Below are 21,761 nucleotides of genomic sequence, written 5' to 3'. Positions count from 1 at the left end.
AAGGAAAAAAAAGGTAGAGAGGATCTAAATGGAAAAAAAAATAAGCCTCCTGCTGACTTTAAACTTGTTCATTGCGTTCTGCTTGTCTTCCTAGATGCCACTGGAAGAGGGAGGCTAGGCTTCAGTTTTCTCCCTGTGGTTTTGAGAGGATGGGGACCAGGTCTGGGTAGTAATTTCCTGGCCTCCACTGTCCCATGTCCTCCGTGAGCTGCCAGTCTCAAATCAGCCACTCATTCTCCATGCAGCCAGTGTGTTCAGTCTCCTGCACAGAGCCCAAGACATGCCCCAGCGTGCAGTTCTGCTCAGCTATTCAGTGTCTGGGTGCACACAGCTGAAATCTCCCTCAGGATGCATCAGCTGCTGCTGAGAGTTCTATACAAAGCAGCTGCCTGCCATTCTTACTGGGCATGACTTTTTACACAGCCCAACTTTCCAACCAGTCCAGAGACTATGGGAGTCAGGGCCTGACATGGCCCACCTCTTCCCTTCTCTAGGCATCATCTGGCACCTCAATTTCTCTGGTTCTAGCATTCACAGTCCCAGTGGATTTGTGCCACCTCTGTGTGTCTCCCACTTTGTCTCTATCCCCCAGTGACTTTTGGCATCTAGGTCCCTCCAGGTGCTGGACTGCCTTCCCTGCTTTGGTAGGGGAGGGAGCTGGTGATCTCCTCCTCTCCGCCCCCATATCCTGCAGCAAGCGCCGTGCCAGGAGCCACAGCACCCTTTGTCCTTGCGCAGATCCCAGGGACCTTACTGTCCCAGTTCAATCTCCTCACTGTCAGTTTTTCAATGTCCCCTGCAATTTTTGGCCTCCAAACTTCATATGAGCCTTCACTCTGTTCCTCAGAAGATTGGCAAGGTGTTCTACCTGGGCACAGGGAGAATCAGGCTCCTCTCCCACCTACCTCGCTGCCATCTCCCTGGAACATCTAATTTTTAAATACGTTTTCTTCCAGTGTCTTTTTCAGGAGAAGAGAAATATCAGCTACAAAAATTTGTCCATAAGTCTTACCTACTGGACAAGAGATCTCATCGTCAAGTATACTACAGTCTGATTGACATCCTTCTGGCGTATTGCTATGAAACTCGTGTCAGTGAAGGAGAGAAGAATGTAAGTACATTTGTGTCTGTGCTTGTTGGCATAGACTACTATTGTACTGAGTAAACTGTATTAAAACATTACTCCTTTTGTTGAGAGTAAGACTTGTGATCACTTACATAGGGGACGCTGGGGCAGAGTTGCACATATCTGTTGGTGATGGGTATCAACATGAAAGGATAATGCTTACTTGTTTTTTTTTGTTTCTCTCTTGGCATTAGTCTTTACAAACAGTAAAGTGGAGAAGTAAAACTGAGGGTAGAGAAAAAGGTAGAGAAAAAGGATCTTCAGGAGATAAACTGGCCAAATAAAGAGGGCTGTTGCCACATGACACTTGAATTGACAAGGGGTAGGATTTTCCAACCATTTAAATTCTTTTTCTAAGCTGTTGGTTACCAGGTGCAAAGTAAAGTATAGGGATCTTTTAAAGAAATCATATTGTAAAAGGATTTCTATTGTACATTAATATTCTTAAATATACTTTTATAATAACGTAGACTTTATTATATTTCTTCTATTTTAAATATTTTTTCATTATATTTTTTTCCATTACCGCTTGTTCCCTGTATATGCTCTACCACCTCCACGCATCCCTTACTCTCCATATTGTATCTCTTCTTAAACTATATTTGATTTTGGAAACTTTTTCTCACCTATATGTTAAAAAAAAAGGCTGGAAAACCACACACATACAGAAGTTTCCTTGTTAATGTGCTCTATAGCTGTTTGTAAGTGTCCTTGCTCAAAGGGTTTCTCCTGAGCTGAGCATATGCTTTTTTTTTCTCATTACACAAATACTTCATATCGTTGTAAAGGGAAGTACCACATGAAGAAAATAATTAAAATTTTCTGTAATCTCAGCCATCAGAAAAAGCCACTGTTATAAGGTGATGTATCTTTTTCACTCTCTTTCATTGTGCACATTATATGTATTTATATTGGGTCATAATGTATACATTATTATTTAATCTGCCTTTCTCACTTAGAATTACCATAGCTTTAAGATTAGAATTTATGTGCCAAATATTTTGTTGTCACGATTCTAAAAATTTCAAAAGTGACTCTTTAGATTTGTATTTGACTACAAAATGAATATTAATGAGTATAGTAAGTGCTTAATATAACTGAAAATGCTTTTTATTTTCACTCATTTTTAAAAGACACTACATTGGAGAAAATGTTTTCTTTGGCAAAACAGTGCTTCATATTATTGCTTGAGAAGTAAGTTATTGTTTAGTTTTACTCAATAAAATTTATTCTGTATTCTTATATTTACATATTTGAAATCATGAAGTTTGCAACTTGAAAACCTTCTTTAGGATATACTTATTCTCACAAGCATTCTCTGTAAGGCCAAGTTCTTGAGCAGCTTTTGAAGTGCCACAGACAGCACATTAACATTATGTTTGAGTCATTTGGCAGATTTATTATAGAATGGGAGGCAAGTAACTTAGTTGAGAAGGACAGAAATTGAGCAAGCATTGCTTTGCTTTAATTTTGCTTTCAAAGCCCCTGCTTAAATAAGCTCTTGTGTTCCGGGACTCTTATCAGTGGAAAAGCTTTACTTTATAATAAAGTCCAAGGACAATAAATAGAAACTTGCCTTTGATACCATCTACATCAGTAAAGCAATTATTTTTTTGCAATTATGGACACTTCTTAGTTCTTATATATGTCAACACCACTCACATACTAAATACTTTGCTAGTTAAGTAAATGGATATATTTGCTTAAAATTAAAATTAAATGACTTTACCTCTAATATGACAGTACTCTTTTCTCTAAAACAAATAAAGGTTGAATCTGCATGGAATATCAGAAAACTGAGTTCAACACTGTGCTGGTTTGAGGTATGATTTTTAATTTCAATTATTTAGATTTTGTTTTTTCAAAAAGTTATTTTTCTGTTGACTTTTAAAGTGGAAGCATTATTATGTAAACTGGAAGCAGTTTGTTTTCCAATTTCTAAAAATACTCTGATTCCATTTGTTATTATTCTAATTATAGTATACTAATGAAGCTAGAGAAGATACTTTGGAGGTCAGGAAAGGGAGAACACACTTTGGAGAAAGAGTGGGCTCGTGGTCTGTTGGGGAGACTATGGGATGGAGTTTGAGGCATGTTTGTGAGTTGGCATATATTAGGGCTCAGAGCTCAAAGATGAGAATCAAACCTAGGTGATAGTAGTAGTAGCTGCCCTTCATTTACCACTAGTGACTGTGCTAAGCATTTCACATGTATTACTTCACTAATTCCTCTCAGTAATACTGTCTGCGAGAAGTATTATTGCTATTTTACAGATGAGGAAACTTAGGTCATATACCTTAAATAACTTCTCTTAGGTCTTACATTAGAATGGCTAGATCTGATCAGTCTTTTAATATAGTAATAATTGTTTCTACATATATTTAGAAACTGGTTGTGTAGATCTTACCATGTCAAAGATTGGTAAATTTTTTTGTCTAAGATTTTATTTATTTATTTTTAGAGAGAGGAAGGGAAGGAGGCAGAGAGGGAGAGAAACATGGATGTGTGAGAGATACATTGATCAGTTGCCTCTCACACACCCCCAACTGGGGACCTGGCCCACAACCCAGGCATGTGCCCTGACTGGGAATCGAATCAGTGACCTTTTGGTTTATAGGCCGGCACTCAATCCACTGAGCCACACCAGCTAGGACCAAAGGATGGTATTTTTAAATGTATCTATTATGTACAAAAAATTCTACATCAAAACAGTAATTAAAATGAGAAGTTTCAAAGACTTCCGGCCAAGAGAGAGGTGTAGGTAGACACACTGTGCCTCCTTGCACAACCAAATTAAAGACAACAAAAATTTAGAAACAAAAAAAAACAACCAGAACTGTCAGAAAATTGAACTGTATGGAAGTCCAACAACCAAGGAGTTAGATACATTCATCCAGTCTGGTAGGAGGGGTGGAGTTGGGTGACTGGGCGGAGTCAGGCACCAGATGGAGAGGGATTGCAGAACCGGACGCGTAAGACAGAAGCTGATAGACCCTGCGTGTGCAGGCAGTGGATGGCAGACCCCGGGCGCAAGGTGGCAGTGGGCAGACCCAGTGAGGTTTACAGGGCAGCTGGCTGAAGGAATGGTCCCACATTCATGTGCAGACAAACCAGGTGAAGCTGGGAAGTGAGACAGACTGTGCAACCCAGGGTCCTAGCTCGGGGAAATAAAGCCTAAAAACACCAATTGAAAACATCTGCAAGGGTTGAGGCATAGGGAGAGATTCCCAGCCTCACAGGAGAGTGTGTTGGAGAGACCCACAGGGTCCTAGAACATACACAAGCCCACCCACACGGGAATCAGCACCAGACAGGCCCAATTTGCTTATGGGAAGCAACAGAAGGGACTAAAATCTGAGAGAGCGGAGCAAGCACCATTGTTCCCTCTCAAACCCTGTCCCCACAAATAGCTTCACAACCCAGTGACTGGGTTGACCCCCCATGGTGAACACCTAAGGCTCCGCCCCTCATATGTAACAGGTGTGACAAGTCAAAAAAATGGTCCAAACGGAAGAACAGATCAAAGCCCCACAGCAGATACTTTTAAGCGACCGAGAGATAGCAAACCTATCAGATGCATAAGCACTGGTGATCAGGATGCTCACAGTATTGGTTGATTTTGCTTGCAAATTAGATGAAGAAATGAAGGCTATGATAAGTGAAATGAAGGAAAATGCACAGGGAACCAATAGTGATGGGAAGAAAACTGGGACTCAAATCAATGGAGTGGACTAGAAGGAAGAAAGAAACAACCAAACAGAAAAGAAGGAAGAAACAAAAATTTAAAAAAAATGAGAGGCTTAGGAACCTCCAGGACTTCTTTAAACATTCCAACATCCGAATTATAGGGGTACCAGAAAGAGAAGAGGAAGAGCAACAAGTGGAAAAGTTATTTGAACAAATAATAAAGGAGAACTTCCCCAATCTGGCAAAGAAAATAGACTTCCAGGAAGTCCAGGAAGCTCAGAGAGCCCAAAGAAGTTGGACCCAAGGAGGAACACACCAAGACACAACATATTTACATTACCCAAGATTAAAATGAAGGAGAGTATCCTAGAAGCAGCAAGAGAAAAGGAGACAGTTACCTACAAAGGAGTTCCCATCAGACTGTCAGCTGATTTCTCAAAAGAGACCTTGCAGGCAAGAAGGGGCTGGAAAGAAGTATTTGAAGTCATGAAAGGCAAGGACCTACATCCCAGATTGCTCTATCCAGCAAAGCTTTCAGTTAGAATGGAAGGGCAGATAAAGTGCTTATCCATACGGTCAAGTTGAAGGAGTACCTCATCACCAAGCCCTTATTATATGAAATGTTAAAGGGACTTATTTAAGGAAAAGAAGATTAAAAATATGAACAGTAAAATGATAGCAAACTCACAGTTAATAACAGCCATACCTAAACCAAAAGCAAACTAAGCAAACAACTAGAACAGGAACAGAACCACAGAAATGGAGATGACATGGAGGGTTAGCAAGAGGGAAGTGGGAGGAGAGAGGGAAAAAAGGTACAGAGAATAAGTAGCATAAATGGTAGGTAGAAAATAGACAGGGGGAGGGCAAGAATAGTATGGGAAATGTAGAAGCTAAAGAACTTATGACACATAGACATGAACTAAAGGGGGCAATGTGGATGGGAGGGGGTATGCAGGTTGGAGGGGAATGAAGGGGGAAAATGGGACAACTGTAATAGCATAGTAAATAAAATTTAAAAAAGCATAAATGGTAGGTACAAAATAGACAGAGGGAAGTTAAGGATAGTATAGGAAACATAGAAGCCAAAGAACTTAATATTTATGATCCATGGACATGAACTAAAGGGGGGAATGCAGGTGGGAGGGGGTGTGCAGGTTGGAGGGGAATGAGGGAGGGGAATGGGACAACTGTAACAGAATAATCAATAAAATATATTTAAAAAATAAAATTAGAAAAAAAAGTAGAATTTTCAAAAAGTACCATTTTAAACAATTGGTAGTTATATTATCAATGAAGACAAGCAGTTCTTTTCCCAATTTAAATCCTAGATATATGACTCTGGTTTATGTGGCTCACTGGATTGAGTGCTGGCCTGCAAAACTGAATGGTTACCAGTTTGATTTCCAATCAGGGCACATGCCTGGGTTGCAGGCCAGATCCCCAGTTGGGGGCATGCAGGAAGCAACCCCAGTTGAGGGTGTGCAAGAAGCAACCAATCAATGTATCTCTGCATATCGATGTTTCTCTCCCTCTCTTCCTCCCTTCCTTCCCCTCTCTCTAAAAATAAATAAATACAATCTTTTTAAAAAATCCTAGGTACAGTACATTGTAACTTGTACAATCAGATTTGTTTCATGGCATCACTCTTTTGAAGTGTAAGATAAGATGTAGACAGGAACTGAAACATTTAACTCTACCAGAGAATCTTGTTACTCTAAGAATGGTTCATGGACCAACAGCTTGGCCAGCGTCCTCAGCTGGGAGCTTGTTAGCAGGACCTGGTATCAGTCCAGACACACTGATTCAGAATCTGTAGCAAGATCTCCAAGGATTCATGTGCATATTAAAGATGGAGAAGTGCTGTTCTCTGGACTTTATTTGGGTTCTACATATTGCCATGATCAGCCTATAATGGGAAAACTGGTTTTTGTAGTAATTATGGAATTGGTGATTGATTTCATAGTTTTTAAAATCTACATGAGTAACTTCACCTAATTATGGTTTTATTTCAAAATTTTATTGTTTTTGAGAGAACGTAGAATTGCCAGAAATGTTAATAACTGTCAAACTTTTATAAGTATTTAGATTTTTGCTAGAATTTTTTAAAAGTTCATAATTCTTTATAGATATAAACTATTTTTTGTCAGATACTCAATATTCTTAGTCAGGTCTCCATTAAGGATTGATAAATATGGAAAGTATGCTGCTCTTTTAGTTTTAATTTTATGTTTAAGTTTTACATATGGGTTACATTTTTTATCAAAACTCAAATTTAAAAACAGTGTTGTAGAAAATTACCTTTTTGATTTCAGTAAGTTTTAAATTGCTGATGGTATCAGTTTTATACTATTCAAGATAAAACACTCTTTTTTCCAGAAATTACTAGTTTTCTCTTAGATGAGTAAAAATAAATTACTGAAGTAAATACCATGTGTTACTTATGCTCAAAATAAAAAAGAGAGAGATGGAACACATGTCACTGAAAAGTTCTACACCTTTCATCTATACTATTTGAATGGTCCTACAGGACAAAAGCACCAAACATGTATCATTTAGAAATGTCTTTTATGTGCATCTGTATTTGGTTAGTGCCATGTGTTTTAGATTCATGATTGTAATTCTTGAGAGACTTCTTAAAACTTTCCTGCTACATATGTGATTTTTAAAGAATATTTGTGGTATGTTGATAAAATATGAGAAATTACAAAGAATAACAAGATTAAGTATTTTATTGTAGGGCATACAAAATGTCTCATTTTATGGTTTTATATTTCTCTTCTAGTTGGCTTCATAATGATCCAAACTTATAATTTTTAATAGAGAATGTTTCACTATGTGCTTTTATTTGTATAATATGGAAATGATTGCTTATTTTACTGATACTTTATAGACTTGGACTAATGTTCATGAAGTCCTGGTGTCTTTTGGAAGAAGAGTTTTGTGCTACCCACTTTATCGCCATTTCAAGCTGGTGATGAAAGCCTACAGAGACACTATAATGATATTGCAACTAGGTAAGATATTATTGTGATTACAAAATTGAAAATGAAAAGTTATAAGTTTTTAGTCTAAGGAAGCAAGTGTGATATTTGCTTTTTTCTATACATAAATAATAAAAATCATCCATCCAATCACTATTACTCCCAGGCATATAAAGTAATAGCCCCTCTGTACGGATATATAATCACACAAATCATGCAGAGATATGGTACTCTTTCTGAAAGGAGTAGGGAGGTAAATAGAGAAGGTACACACCATACTGCAAACCATTTTGTATTATAGTTGATTGCATCATTCAGTATTTCTTAGGTGGTTGTAATTTTCTATGCACTATGCTAGGACTCTGGGTATAATAATAAATAAATTTCTTGTTCCTATGAAGTTACAATTTTACCTGATGACAGATGATTAAAAATAAGCATTTCTAGTGTAGAGCGATACGTGCTTTGCTGGGGAAAGTACAATGATTCACTAGGAAGAGACACAGAATCTTCACTGGGGACATTAGGAAAGGCTTTCCGAAGAAAAAGCACAGCTACTCAGAGGACTCTTGACTATTGCTTAATCCAACCTGAAAAGACAATGTTTGTTAGTTTTAGGGATGTGGAAAATTCTGAGCTCTGAAACAAATTCCAAAGTGCCTATAACAACATCACTGGATTAAGTATATAATACTTAAGGTGATGACTTTGATGGGGATGACATTCATTTCTATTTACAGTATTAGTTCTGGCACATTTATTTACAAATCACCTATACTTTATGGTCATTTCTTATTCTCTCCTGGGGAGTGACATTGTTCCTTTGTCCTTACATATAAGTGCTCTGGGGGCTTAATTTTCACACTTCAGAGTGAAAAAGAGAAAGAAAGATCTAGATGACTTTATTGGCTTAAAGGGAAGAATCACATTGAATGTATTGTCCCTCCTAGAGTGTGCCTGAGTTTTTCTTTTTCTCTGACTTCTGTGGAAGCTATAGTCAGCTTACCCTGCGGGGGTGGAGGGAGGGGGCTTCTGCCGTGTTTAAAGTAGACAATAATTGTAAAAAATGAATCAGTTAAATGAAAGATACATTTTCATTCATCCTGTTGGTTTAAACTACCTATGTTTTATTTGGAAGGATTGTTATTTTGAGATAAAATATCTCAAAATTTTTGAGATAGTAACTTTTTGAGTTACTACTTTTGAGAAATCTGTCTTTATTACTTTTTTCTGTTAAAGTAGGTTTATAGTTGTGAGTACATGAAAAAAGTTTATTTTTGTATTAGTATTTATTATTATATTTTCATGTTAACAACGATAAACATACTTAAAATTTCAGTTTTTACTTTATTGATTCGAGAGAGAGAGGAAGGGAAGGAGAGAGAAACAGGCATCAATTTGTTATTCCCCTTTTTTATACATTGGTGTGTACCCTGACCAAAGATGGAACCCACAACCTTGGCTTATCGGGATGATGTTCTAACCAACTCAGCTAACCAGCCAGGTCTCTATCTTTAATTTAAATCTATCTTCTTTAATTTAATAGTGGGAAACAAACAGCTTTATTTTTTCACATTGGCTTTTTTTTTTTTTGACTTACATCCAAGACAATTATTGAATTGGAAAAGTTACCTTGAAAAATCAATGTAATATAAATGACTGTTATACTTGAGTTCTTATACATTATAGTTGATTTTTTTGTTGATTATATTAGATTATGCATTATAATGGTTCCATAGTTGTAAGTAAAATAATTCTTTCCCCCAAAGAAATACTGATCTCAAATGGAATAGGCTTCTAAAACCAATGTAGAAAGACTTCAGAAACTACAGAATATTTCATTATAACTAATTAATTAAGACGTGTTTTTAAAGAGCCATGAATTTGTTTTACCTGACTTTACTGCAACTTTTACAAGCATTCTTTACTGAGACTTTAAGTATTCCTTCTTACACATTTCCCACTTTCAAAAAACTACATTTATCTCTCTCTATTGCACTATGTCTAATCCAAATTCCTGTAAGGTCAGAAAACCTACTTTGTCTTTTTAACTACTGTTTTAGTGCTTAATCCTAGACCTTGCACATGGAATTGCTCTCCCTGGATAAATTAGACTGGGGCACATGTTCATCCCTCTTCTTTTCCATCTGTTTTTGTCTTCAGCAATTTTTACTTCTTCCACCTGTTCTATTCTTTTTAGGAAGAATGGGTAGCATCTTTCATGGAAGTATCACTTAGCTGCTGTTACTCATTGAAAATACAGGGGATCAAAAGAAGCTTTTCTTATATGTCGTCAGAAACTTTATTCTGTTTAGAAGTGACATAGTTTGATATTTGAATATATAATCATATAGTTTAATATTTGTACCAATATCTACATTTCATTAATTTTGGAATCTTTTTTGTTTGTTTCCATATTAGTTTTATTTTTTAATTGTATTTTATTGATTATACTATTACAGTTGTCCTGATTTTTTTCCCATTTGCCCCCCTCCACCAGTGCCCCCTATTCCCTCAGGCAATCCCACCCACCCTTGTTCATTTCCACAGTTCACATGTAGAAGTTCTTTAGCTACTCCATTTCCTATACTGTACTTTACATCCCCATGGCTATTCTGTAACTACTTATTTGTACTTCTTAATCCCCTTACCTATTCACCTATTCTCTCCCTGCCCACCCCTGCTCCCCAATCTGGCAACCATCTGGTAACTACTTCTCTTGCTAATTTTAAGAGTCTCTCTTTAACCTTTGGCCTTTTAATTATGATGTGTCTTCGAGTGCGGGCTTCTTTGCATCCATCATAATTGGGACTCTGTGCTTCCTGGGCTTGCATGTCTATTTCCTTTACCAAATTAGGGAAGTTTTGTTGCACCTTCTTTTCAGATCAATTTCCAGTTTTTTGCTCTTTCTCTTCTCCTTGTGGCACCCCTATGATGTGAATGTTGTACCTTATGAAGTTGCCCCAGAGGCTGTTTATAACTATCCTTATTTTTTTGGATTCTTTTTCTTCTTGTTCCACATCGTTCATTTTTGCTTCCTGATGTTTCATATCATTGAGTTGATTCTTAGCTTCATCCACTCTACTGTTGTTTCTCTGTATATTGTTATTTATTTCAATTACTGTACCCTTTGTTTCTGACTGGGTCTTTTTTATGCTGCTGAGGTCCTCATTAAGTTCCTGGAACATCCTTATAACCAGTGTTTTGAACTCTGTATCTGATAGATTGCTTATTTCCATTTTGTTTAGCTCTTTTTCTGGAGTTTTGATCTGTGCTTTCATTTGGGCCATGTTTCTTTGTCTCTTCATTTTGGCAGTCTCCTTGTATTAGGTAGAGCTGCTTTGACTCTGTGTTGGTAGTGTGGTCTAATGTAGTAGGTGTCCTGTAGGGTCCAATGGAACAGCCTTCCCTATCATCCAAGCTGGGTATTTGAGGTGCATCCTTCATGTGGGCTGAGTATACCCTTCTTTTATAGTTGAGCCTTGGTTGCTGTTGGCAGATCAATGGAACGGATTTATCCAGGCCAGTCAACTACAAGGACTGGCTGTGACCACTGACCACCAACCTCTGTGTTCCTTGGTAGATCAGCTGTGCAGGGGCAGGGTGGTGGTGCTCTGTAGCTGTCCACTGGGTACACTGGCCCTGGGGTTTCCTGGGTGGTGCAGTCCAAGGTTGGCCCCTACTTATGTTTTGCCTGGGGTACCCAGCCTGAGCTGTAAAGTAGTCTGAGATGGCTGCTACTTGTGCTGTGCTTAGAGATTCCCAGGCAAAGTCAACCTATGAATCTAATCTGGCTGCTGCTAGGGCTCACTGAAGCCAGCTGTTGCTTGTTTGATAGGATTTAAAAGCCAAGACTAGCCATTCTTATGGAAAAGCAGCTTGGGTAGGCCTATAAGTTGGGTGGGACAGAGCCTCTGGGGATCTCCAAGGCAGGTCAAAGAGTGTTAGCCAGGTTGATGGAGTCTCAGATATGGCATCCACTTGCTGGATCCCTGTGGGGGTGGTTTAGCAAAGCGACAATGGTCTCTGCTCATCTTGATGCCGGACACTTCAGTTTCTCCCTGTATACCACTATTGCTTTTACTGCTACCTTGGTGCTGGAGCTCTGAGGGAGTAAGTCTGAGTAGGTGGGTCCATGTGTGGGTTGTTTAAAGGGAAGTGCTTGGGGCTTCAGAAGTTTCTTCCACTGACTCAATCCCCACTGGTTTTTGCAGCCAGAAGTTATGGGGACTTATTTCCTGGTGCTGGAATCCTGGTAGGGGGGTCTTGTGTGGGTCTGGGACTCCTGGCTCTGGAAATATCCCTCTGGAATTTTTATCCACATGGTTACTGGACCAGCCCTTTGTACGTCTGTGCCCCTCCTATCAGTCTGAATGGATGTGATTTCTTTAATTCCATAGTTATCAGACTTCCATTCAACTCTATTTTGTAGTTGTCAGTCTTCCATGCATTTTGATTTCTGATGTTCCTGAGTGATGGTGGTTCTGTGTTTTGGTTGTAATTTTCATGTGGTTTTCTGAAGAGGTGAGTGATGTCTGCTTATACTGCCATCTTGACTGGGAGCCTCCATATTAGTTTTGGAATAAAAATTTTGTAATCTTTATAAAGGCATTTCTCACTCTTCTATACTCACGAGCAACTCTTGAACAGGTACTGTAACTATTATATTGACAGGGCCAAACATCATGGTGTGAAGGGAAACAATTTTATCTTCCATTCCCCTTTAGTCTTATTCTGTCTATTCTTTCTTTCATTGTTTCTGGATGGTATATATATTTTATAAATATCATTGTCACACATACACAAACATATATCCTATAAAAAACAGTAAATATTCTATAACTATTTCTATCTCTTTAGATTATGAGTCGCAGTGCAGTACTTAAAATATAACCCTTGAAACGGATTTTTAAAGAATCCTTCCCTTCCCCAGCTCTGACCTTATTGGGAAATCAGTAGTGGGGTAGAGGCTTCTTTCACTATTGCATCAAGTGTCATGTGCTTCCACAGTAGGCCCTCTACTCAGCACCACAGGCTGCTCCTTCTTGCTTCTCCAAGGGGGTTCTCTTATCAGGTATGGATCAGACACTAGTCTTTGTATCCCACAATTCCCAGGGGAGGTATATTACACTTTCCAGGAGCTCCTGTGAAAACCTTATTTGTCTTGAATTTCACTTTGCTGTTCTTCAGAACTTGCATGTTTATTTTTTTATTTCTCTTCTTTCCATTTAATTACTTTTTTGTTTCATTTCATTGTTTGATCTATATTATTCTCCCTTTGATACTGCATTTTAATTTTTCTTTTTCACTTCACTCATATTCCAGTAACACGCTACACTTGGTCTTTTACTTTTTATTATTTTTATTCAGATTATATATTACTTGTCATACTGCTGTTATTCCAAATGCCACACAGCACCCTTCCTTGGTCTTAATGCATTTCGCCATCTTCCTGAGCTTTAGGACTGTAGTCGTAATCTTTATTTTCTCACACTCCACACCAAGTTCCTATCCCTTATCTTACTATTTTTCCTCCATCTAAGTGCTCTGTTTTCTAAAGTCAGCTCACATTCTTTTTGCTTTCTAATAAGAGTCTTACCTCTTTCTCACCTTTTATAAAACTGGCTAATTGGGTGAAATATCACCATTATGGCTGTACTTCTCCAAAGGATCTTATTTGTTCTTACTTGTTAGTACTTTGTTTCCCATAGAATACTCTCCTACTGTCTTAGTACATTTCACCTTTGCCCTACCACTGATCAGTTGAGTAAGGAATTTTATCTCAGTGTTTTCTCTCTCCCTTTTTTCTCTTTTTTCCCCTCTCTCAACCTGAGCTTTACTCATTACTCTTAATTAGTTTGTTTCCCTCATCCTCTCAAAATCATTGTTCTTTACTATAGACATCTTATATTCACTTTTCACTTTTCTACAACACTCTGATTCCTGTGCCATGTGTATTAAATTTCATTCAGCTGTTGTTGCTATCAAACCTGCTATGGGTTTTCTGCAATTTTGCTCTAGTTGGTCCAGTACCTTTTCAATTTCACTTAATACCTCATAGTATACTCTTTCTTTTTCTTACCCCATTGTTCCCATCGTCTGTCCTTTTATTTTTTACTTACATTATCAATATTGTTCTCTCCCTTTCTTTGCCTCAGTTCTACCCCAACTGTTATCAGTTCTCCTTCCTCTTACCACACAACATTTTCCCCTCCTTTAGTCATCTCATATTCCCTTTGTCATATCATGTAATATCCATGAGTCCCTCTTCAAATTTATTAATCATAGTTCTAAGGCAGTAGAGACTGCTCATGTGATAGGAGATTCTTTATGCTGGTGTACGTTTGGTGGTTTGCTAATACTGCTTTGTTAACTAAAACCTGTATGGCAGTATAGAAGACAAGGTGGGAGTTGTGAATATCAGTAAACTCCCTGTAGGGGAGAACCCACCAACAAAGGAGCCACTGACAGGTAAAAGCCAAACAGTAAGACAGCTCACACAAACGGAAGAAAGGGCAACCCTAGAACATCCAGACAAAGAAATCAAAGAGACTGCACCACGGAGTTCCACAGAACTCCTGCCACAGAAGTTCACCCGACAAAGACAGCTGGCAAAGCTAAGCATTGGGAATTACAGAAACAAACAAAAAGAGTCACCTGAAATGGGGAGACAAAGAAAGAACCCACAATTGAAAGAAATGGAAGATTCCTCAATAAAAGAGCTAAATGAAATGGAGACAAGAAAACTATCAGATATAGAATTCAAAACAATGGTTATAAGGATGCTCGAGGACCTCACTGTCAACTAAATAACATACTGGGAACTACAAAAGTATGAAAAAGGAAATAGAAACTATAAACAAGAACTGGGAAGAGAAGAAGAAGTCAATATCTGAAATAAAACATACACCAGAAGAAATTACAAGCAGGCTGGATGTTGCAGAGGACTGAATTAGTGAGCTGGAAGACAAGATAGAAAGAAATACACAGGTAGAGCAGCTGCACGAAAAAAGACTAAAAAAATTGAACATAGCTTAAGGGAACAGCAGGACAACATAAAACACAACAACATTTGAATCATAGGAATACCAGAAAGAGAAGAAAAGAAGCAAGGTATAGAAACACTGTTTGAAAAAATGATAGAAAACTTCCTTCATCTGCAGTGGGGAAAAGCCACGTAATTTCAGGAAACAGAGGGTCTCAATCAAGATAAATCTAAAGAGGCCTGCTCTAAGACACATAATAATTAAAATGCCAAGTTTTAAAGACAGAGAAACAAGAAGTAGTATATAAGGGAGCTCCAATAAGGCCAGCAGTTGATTATTCAACAGAAACACTGCAAGCCAGAAGGGAATGGCAAGAAATATTCCAAGTAATGAAAAGCTAACACCTGCAACCAAAACTACTTGACCCAGCAAGGCTCTCAATAAAGATGGTAGGAGAACTAAGGAGGTGCCCAGACAAAAGAAGGCTGAAAGAATACACCACCAAACCAGCACTCTAAGATATGCTAAAGGACCTGCTTTAAGAAGAGGAAGAAAAAAAGTGACAGAGAAAGGAACATAGGTATGAAGAGAGTAAAATGGCAATGAATAACTACCTATCAATAATAACCTTAAATGTACCCTGACTGGCGTAGCTCAGTGGATTGAGCTCGGGCTATGAACCAAAGTGTCGCAGGTTCGATTCCCAGTCAGGGCACATGCCTGGATTGCAGGCCATGGCCCCCAGCAACCGCACATTGATGTTTCTCTCTCTCTCTTTCTTCCTCCCTTCCCTCTCTAAAAAATATATAAATAAAATTTTAAAAAATAATAATAACCCTAAATGTAACTGGATCAGTGCTCCCATCAAAAGGCATAGGGTAGCTGACTGAATAAGAAAACATGACCCACACATGTGCTGCCTCCAAGAGACACACCTCAGAACAAAAGTCGTGAAAGTGACTGAAAGTGAAGAGTTGGAAAGAATATTCCATATAAATGGACAGGAAAAAAAAGCTGGGTCAGTAATACTCATATCAGACAAAACAGACTTAAAAACAAGGGCCATAAAAAGAGACACAGAAGGACACTTCATAATACTCAAGGGAAGAATCCATTAAGAAGACATAAACAGTATACACATATATGCACTCAACATAGGAGCACCCAAATATATAAGGAAAACCTTGGAGGGCTTTAAGAAAGGTATAGACAGCAACACACTTATATGAGGGGATTGTAACACCCCACTGTCAAAAATAGGTCTTCCAAAGAAAATGTCAACAAGAATATTGAGCCATTGAATAATTCCCTAGATCAAGTGGATTTAACTGATATATATAGATAGCCTTTCATCCAAAAGAAGCAAAATACACATTCTTTCCAAATGCACATGGAACATTTTAAAATATAGACCACATGATGGGACTGAAAATAAGCCTCAACAAATTAAAGAAAATTGAAGTCATATCAAGCATTATCTCAGACCACAAGGGACTGAAACTAGAAAGAACTGCAAGGAAAAAAACCCCAAACACTCAAAACTCATGGAAATTGAATGGCATGCTATAAAATAATGAATGGGTTAAGAATGAGATCAAGGAGGAAATCAAAAAGTTCATGGAAACATAAAAATGAACACACAACAGTTCAAAACTTCTGAGACAGCAAAGGCAGTCCTGACAGGGAAGTTCATAGCAATATAGGCCATCCTAAAAGAGGTTGTTTATTTCAAATAAACAACCTAACCCTATGTCTACAAGAATTGGAGGAACAATAACAAATAAAGCCCAGAGAGAGAAGAAGGTAGGAAATAAGCCAGATCAGAGCAGAATTAAAGAACACAGGGAATAAAAGAACAAAAAATCAAAAAATTCAGGAGCTGGTTCTTTGAAAAGAGAAACAAGATTAAAAAGCCTTTAACCAGACTCATCAAAGAGGAAAGGGGAGGACCCAAATAAACAAAATCAGAAATGAAAGAGGAGAGATAACAACTGATACCACAGAAATACAAAGGATTATAAGCAATTAAAATGAAGAACTATATGCCAAGAAATGTGAAAACCTAGTTGAAAGGGACAAATTTCTAGAAAAATATAATCTTCCAAAAGTAATGAAGAAGAATCAATACGCCTGAATAGACCGATAACAGTGGATGAAATCGAAGCAATAATAAAAAAACTCCCATCACACAAAAGCCCTGGATCAGAGAGTTTCGCAGGAGAATTTTACAAAATATTTTAGGAGGAGCTCACCACAACTTTTCACAGACTATTCCAAAAAATCTTCCAAGAAGACAGAAGACTCCCAAACTCTTTATGAAGCCAGCATCATCATAATCCCAAAACCAAGTTAAGACACAACAAAGAAAACTACAGGCCAATATCTCTGGTGAACATAAATGCTAAAATCCTCAACAAAATATTGGCAAACTGCATCCAGTGATACATTAAAATGATCATACACCATGATCAAATGGGATTCATCCCAGGGATGCAAGGATGGTGCAGTATCCACAAATCAGTAAATGTAATACATCACATAAAGAAAAGACAAAAGTCACATGATCGTATCAATAGATGCAGAAAAAGCATTTGATAAGGTACAGCACCCATTGATGATAAGAACACTCAGCAAAGTGGGAACAGAGGGAGCATTCCTTAACATAATAAAGGCCATGTGTGAGAGACCCACAGCCAACAACATACTCAGTGGGAAAGACTAAAAGCTTTTCCAGTAAGATCAGGAAGAAGACAAGGATGTCTATTTTCACCACTTCTTTTCAACATAGTATTGGAAGTCCTAGCCATAGTGTTCAGAGAAGAAGAAATAAAAGGCATTCAAATTGGAAAGGAGGAAGCAAAACTATCATTTTTTTGCAGATGATATGATAGTGTACATACAAAACCCTATAGACTCCACCAAAAAACTACTGGACCTGATAAGTGAATTTGACAGAATAATGGGATACAAAGTCAGTGTTTAGAAATCAAAAGCATTTTGTACATCAACAATGAAATATCAAACAGAAATCAGGGGAAAAAAATTCCATCTGATATAGCAAGTAATGATAAAGTACCTAGGAATAAACCTAACCAAGAACGTAAAAGACCTGTACCCAGAAAACTACACAACACTGAAGAAAGAAATTAAGGAATACACAAACAAATGGAAGCATATACCATTTGTATAAAGTACCTAGGAATAAACCTAACCAAGAAGGTAAAAGACCTGTACTCAGAAAACTACACAACACTGAAGAAAGAAATTAAAGAATACACAAACAAATGGAAGCATATACCATTTCATAACATCATCAAAATGTCCATACTACCCAAAGCAACTTATAGATTCAATGCAATCTCTATTAAAGTACCAATGACATATTTCACAGGTGTAGAACAAACATTTCAACAATTTATATGGAACTGCAAATGACCATAAATAGCCTTAGCAATTTTGAGAAAGAACAAAGTACATGGGATCACAGTAACTGATATCAAAATATATTAGAAGGGCACTATAATCAAAACAGCCTGGTAGTGGCATCAGAAGAGACATAAAGATCAATGGAAAAGAATATAGAGCCCAGAAACAAATCCAAGGCTCTATGGTCAATATTCAACAAAGGGAGCAGAAGCATAAAAGGTAATAAAAGTATCCTACTCAACAAATGCTGTTGGGAGATCAGGACAGCTACATGCAAAGAATTAAACTCAACCACTCACTTACACCATACACAAAAATATACTCAAGATGGATAGAAGACTTGAATATAAGTCACAGCACCATAAAAGTCCTAGAGAAGAACATAGGCATGCTGGATGTTCCATGCAGCAATATTTTCTCCGATTTGTCCCCTAGTGCAAGGGATGTAAAGAAAAGAATAATATGGGACCTCATCAAAATAAAAAGCTTCTGAAAAGCTAAAGAAAACGTCAGCAAAATGAGAAGGGAAACCAACCATATGGGAAAATATATTTGCAAATTATACCTCGGACAAGGGTTTGATCTCCAAAATATATAAAGAACTCACAGGACTCCACTCTAAGAAGACAAGGAACCCAATTAAAAAAATAGGCAAAAGACTTGAACAGACATTTCTCCAAGGAGGACATGCAGAGGGTTGAGAGACATATGAAAGGATGCTCAGCATCACTAGCCATCAGAGATGCAAATTAAAACCACAGTGGGATACTACTTCACACCAGTCAGAATGGCCATCAAACTAACAAACAACAAGTACTGTAGAGGCTATGGAGAAAAAGGAACCCTAGTACACTGTTGGTGAGAATGCAGACTGGTGCAGCCATAGTGGAAATCTGTATGGAATTTCCTCAGAAAATAAAAAGGGAACTGCCATTTGACCCAGCAGTTCCGCTGTTGGGAGTATACCTCAATAATCCTGAAACACCTATTCAAAATAACCTAAGCACCCCAAAGTTCATAGCAGAATTTACAATAGCCAAGTGCTGGAAGCAACCCAAGTGTCCATCAGTAAATGAATGGGTAAAAAAAACTATGGTACATTTACACAATGGAATACTGCACAGCAGAAAGGAAGAAGGAGCTCCTATCCTTCGCAACATCATGAATGGATGTGGAGAGCATTATGATAAGTAAAATAAGCCGGGTTGTGAAAGACAAATACTATATGATCTCACCTATAAGTGGAACCTAATCAACAAAACAAACCAGGGAGCAAAATGTAACCAGTGACTTTATAGAGTAAAGAACAAACTGACAGTAACCAAAAGGGAGATGGGAGGGGAATAATAGGGGAAAGGTGGGGATGATTCGTCAAGGAACATGTATAAACGACCCATGGGCAAAGCTAAAGGTGGGCAAGATCAGGGGTGAGACCTGGGGATGGGTGTGGTGGGGGAGTTTTGGCAAAATGGAACAACTGTATTTGAACAACAGTTTTAAAAAATTTAATAACAAACAAACAAACAACCTTCCTTTGTCTTGTTTTAAGGTAACAGGAAAGGGCCTGCTCCCTTCTCAGATGGTGGTGGTTAAACTACTTCACAGCTTTCCCAATAACTTTGTCCAGAAATTTTTCTGGACCACTACCCTTATACTCCTGCAGGTGAATGTTGTTTGAAGAGTCACAAATCACTTTTTTGTTAGTCTTTTTATAAGGGTTGCTTAGAGAGTTTAGAGTCTCTTTTTATCATGGGAACACTTGATATAATGGATATCAAGTGTTCCCATGATAATGGCTTTGTGAGCCTCAGTGGAAAGAAGTGAGAGAGTCCTGTTTTAATATTCTAGTATAGTAATAATAATCACACCTGGTTAATTAACTACTTTCTATATGCCAACATTAGGCTCAGTTCTTTAGATACTTTATCTCATTTCATCCATATTGTCATTCTGAGAAGCAGGCATTACTCTCACCATTTTGCAGAGAGAAGACAGGGTCAGAGAGTTTCAGTCACTTGCCCAGGGGAACACAGATAGTAGTTGGTAGACCCTGGATTTAATTCCAGGTCTGTCTGACTCAAAACCTGTGCCCTTTGATGTACTGAAATATGTATAAATGAAATTATATGAAACCTAGGAGTTACTTTAAAATATGTAGAGTGCATTGGGGCAAAGTGGGCAGGGTGCAGATGAAGTTTGGCTACAAGTTGGGACCTAATAAAATTGGGTGGTATATGTAGGGGAGTTCACCATTCTCTTGTCTCTTTTTGTATATGTTGTCATTTTTCTTTTATAAAATAATTTTCTTAAAAGACTGGGCTTTTAACCACTATGCTTCTACATTTCAAATTTAAATTTATTAACCATTTTATGGAAATACTGTAAGTTTTATTGTATAAAGTTTTGTTCTTTGTTTTTTTGGCTAATAACACGTGAAATTAGGTTTTTGATTGTTCTGTTAAAAGAGACCTACCTTTCTATAAACGTTTGAGGTGTGATGACTAGTAGCTACATGGCCGGCTATAATATAACCCAAGAAACAGTCTTCAGGAGATCATTTATTGCTAACAATTAAGAACTGGTTTTACTTCCTATAAATAGTAGCCCTTGCATATTAGTCACTATTAACCTCAGTAATCAATTTTTCTGAAATGACCGCTTTACTAAGCTTTTTCTGTAGATAGATATATTGACACAATCAATGTGAAAGGAAAGAATAACCACAGTACAGAGCTTGGGGCCAATCTTCTTTAAGAAAAAAGTACTGTTCAAGAAATTGAGTGCATCAACCATGTGGTGTGAGCATTGAATTCTGATGCAATTTTGAAGATGAATTTATTTTTAGAGGTTGTATCTATATTAGTCCAATGTCCAAAGGCTTCTTTTTATTTGAATTGTAAAGGTTATCCCAAACTTGAAAGCTAAAAGATTAAATCACTAGGATTTTCTAATGTTGATATTTATCTGTAATTTAATTTTTATGAATTCCCATTTATAGACATTTAAAGAAATGTTAGGCCTTTTAATTTGACTCCTTAAGCACAGTAGGTAACATTATTTTGAGAGAGATTCAACAAGTATTTGTTGAGTACTTGCTGTGTCAGGGTGCAATGCTGGATCAGGAGATAAAATAGTGAAGAGGAGGGAATGCCCTCAAGGAGCTTAGAATTCTAAGGTGGGGTGGATTGACCTAGAATTTCACAACTACCATGTAGTTTAAAAAATTATATTAGTAATAAGTAGCTCAGAAGAGAAAAATAGTGGGTGAAAATATAAACCCAGGGTAACTGTCTTCTTACCTTTAAGTAACTTAAGACATGTCACCTCCTATAGATGGAGTGCTGCCTGATTTGAACTCTGATTCTCAGCTCCTACTCTAGTTCCCTATTGTTCTGAAGCACTTCGTAATTGGTTGATGAACATAACTTATTCAACAGGTATTTTGTTTCTGCCTACTAAAAAGACCTTTATTATGTGCACAGTACCCTGTAAATGTGAAGAGCAGCAGAAATGAGATTTACGTGCTATATTTGGGGGAGCATGTGCACTAGT

General features: G+C 37.6%; 1 protein-coding gene across 1 annotated transcript in view; it reads left to right on the top strand.

Annotated features, from left to right (window-relative positions):
* SHQ1 (SHQ1, H/ACA ribonucleoprotein assembly factor) overlaps nt 1–21,761 on the top strand; it is a 151,184-nt gene that overhangs the window by 57,014 nt on the left and 72,409 nt on the right. The window contains exons 7-9 of the mRNA XM_045832301.1: nt 957–1,111; nt 2,896–2,949; nt 7,707–7,830. Of these exons, the coding sequence (XP_045688257.1) occupies nt 957–1,111; nt 2,896–2,949; nt 7,707–7,830 (333 nt within the window). The remainder of the gene's footprint in view (nt 1–956; nt 1,112–2,895; nt 2,950–7,706; nt 7,831–21,761) is intronic.

Source organism: Phyllostomus hastatus, unplaced genomic scaffold, assembly GCF_019186645.2.
Source record: "Phyllostomus hastatus isolate PE091 unplaced genomic scaffold, TTU_PhHast_1.1 phas_contig_16, whole genome shotgun sequence".
NCBI lineage: Eukaryota > Metazoa > Chordata > Mammalia > Chiroptera > Phyllostomidae > Phyllostomus > Phyllostomus hastatus.
The sequence above is the reverse complement of the archived record's forward strand: the minus strand, read 5'-3'. Positions and strand labels throughout refer to the sequence as shown.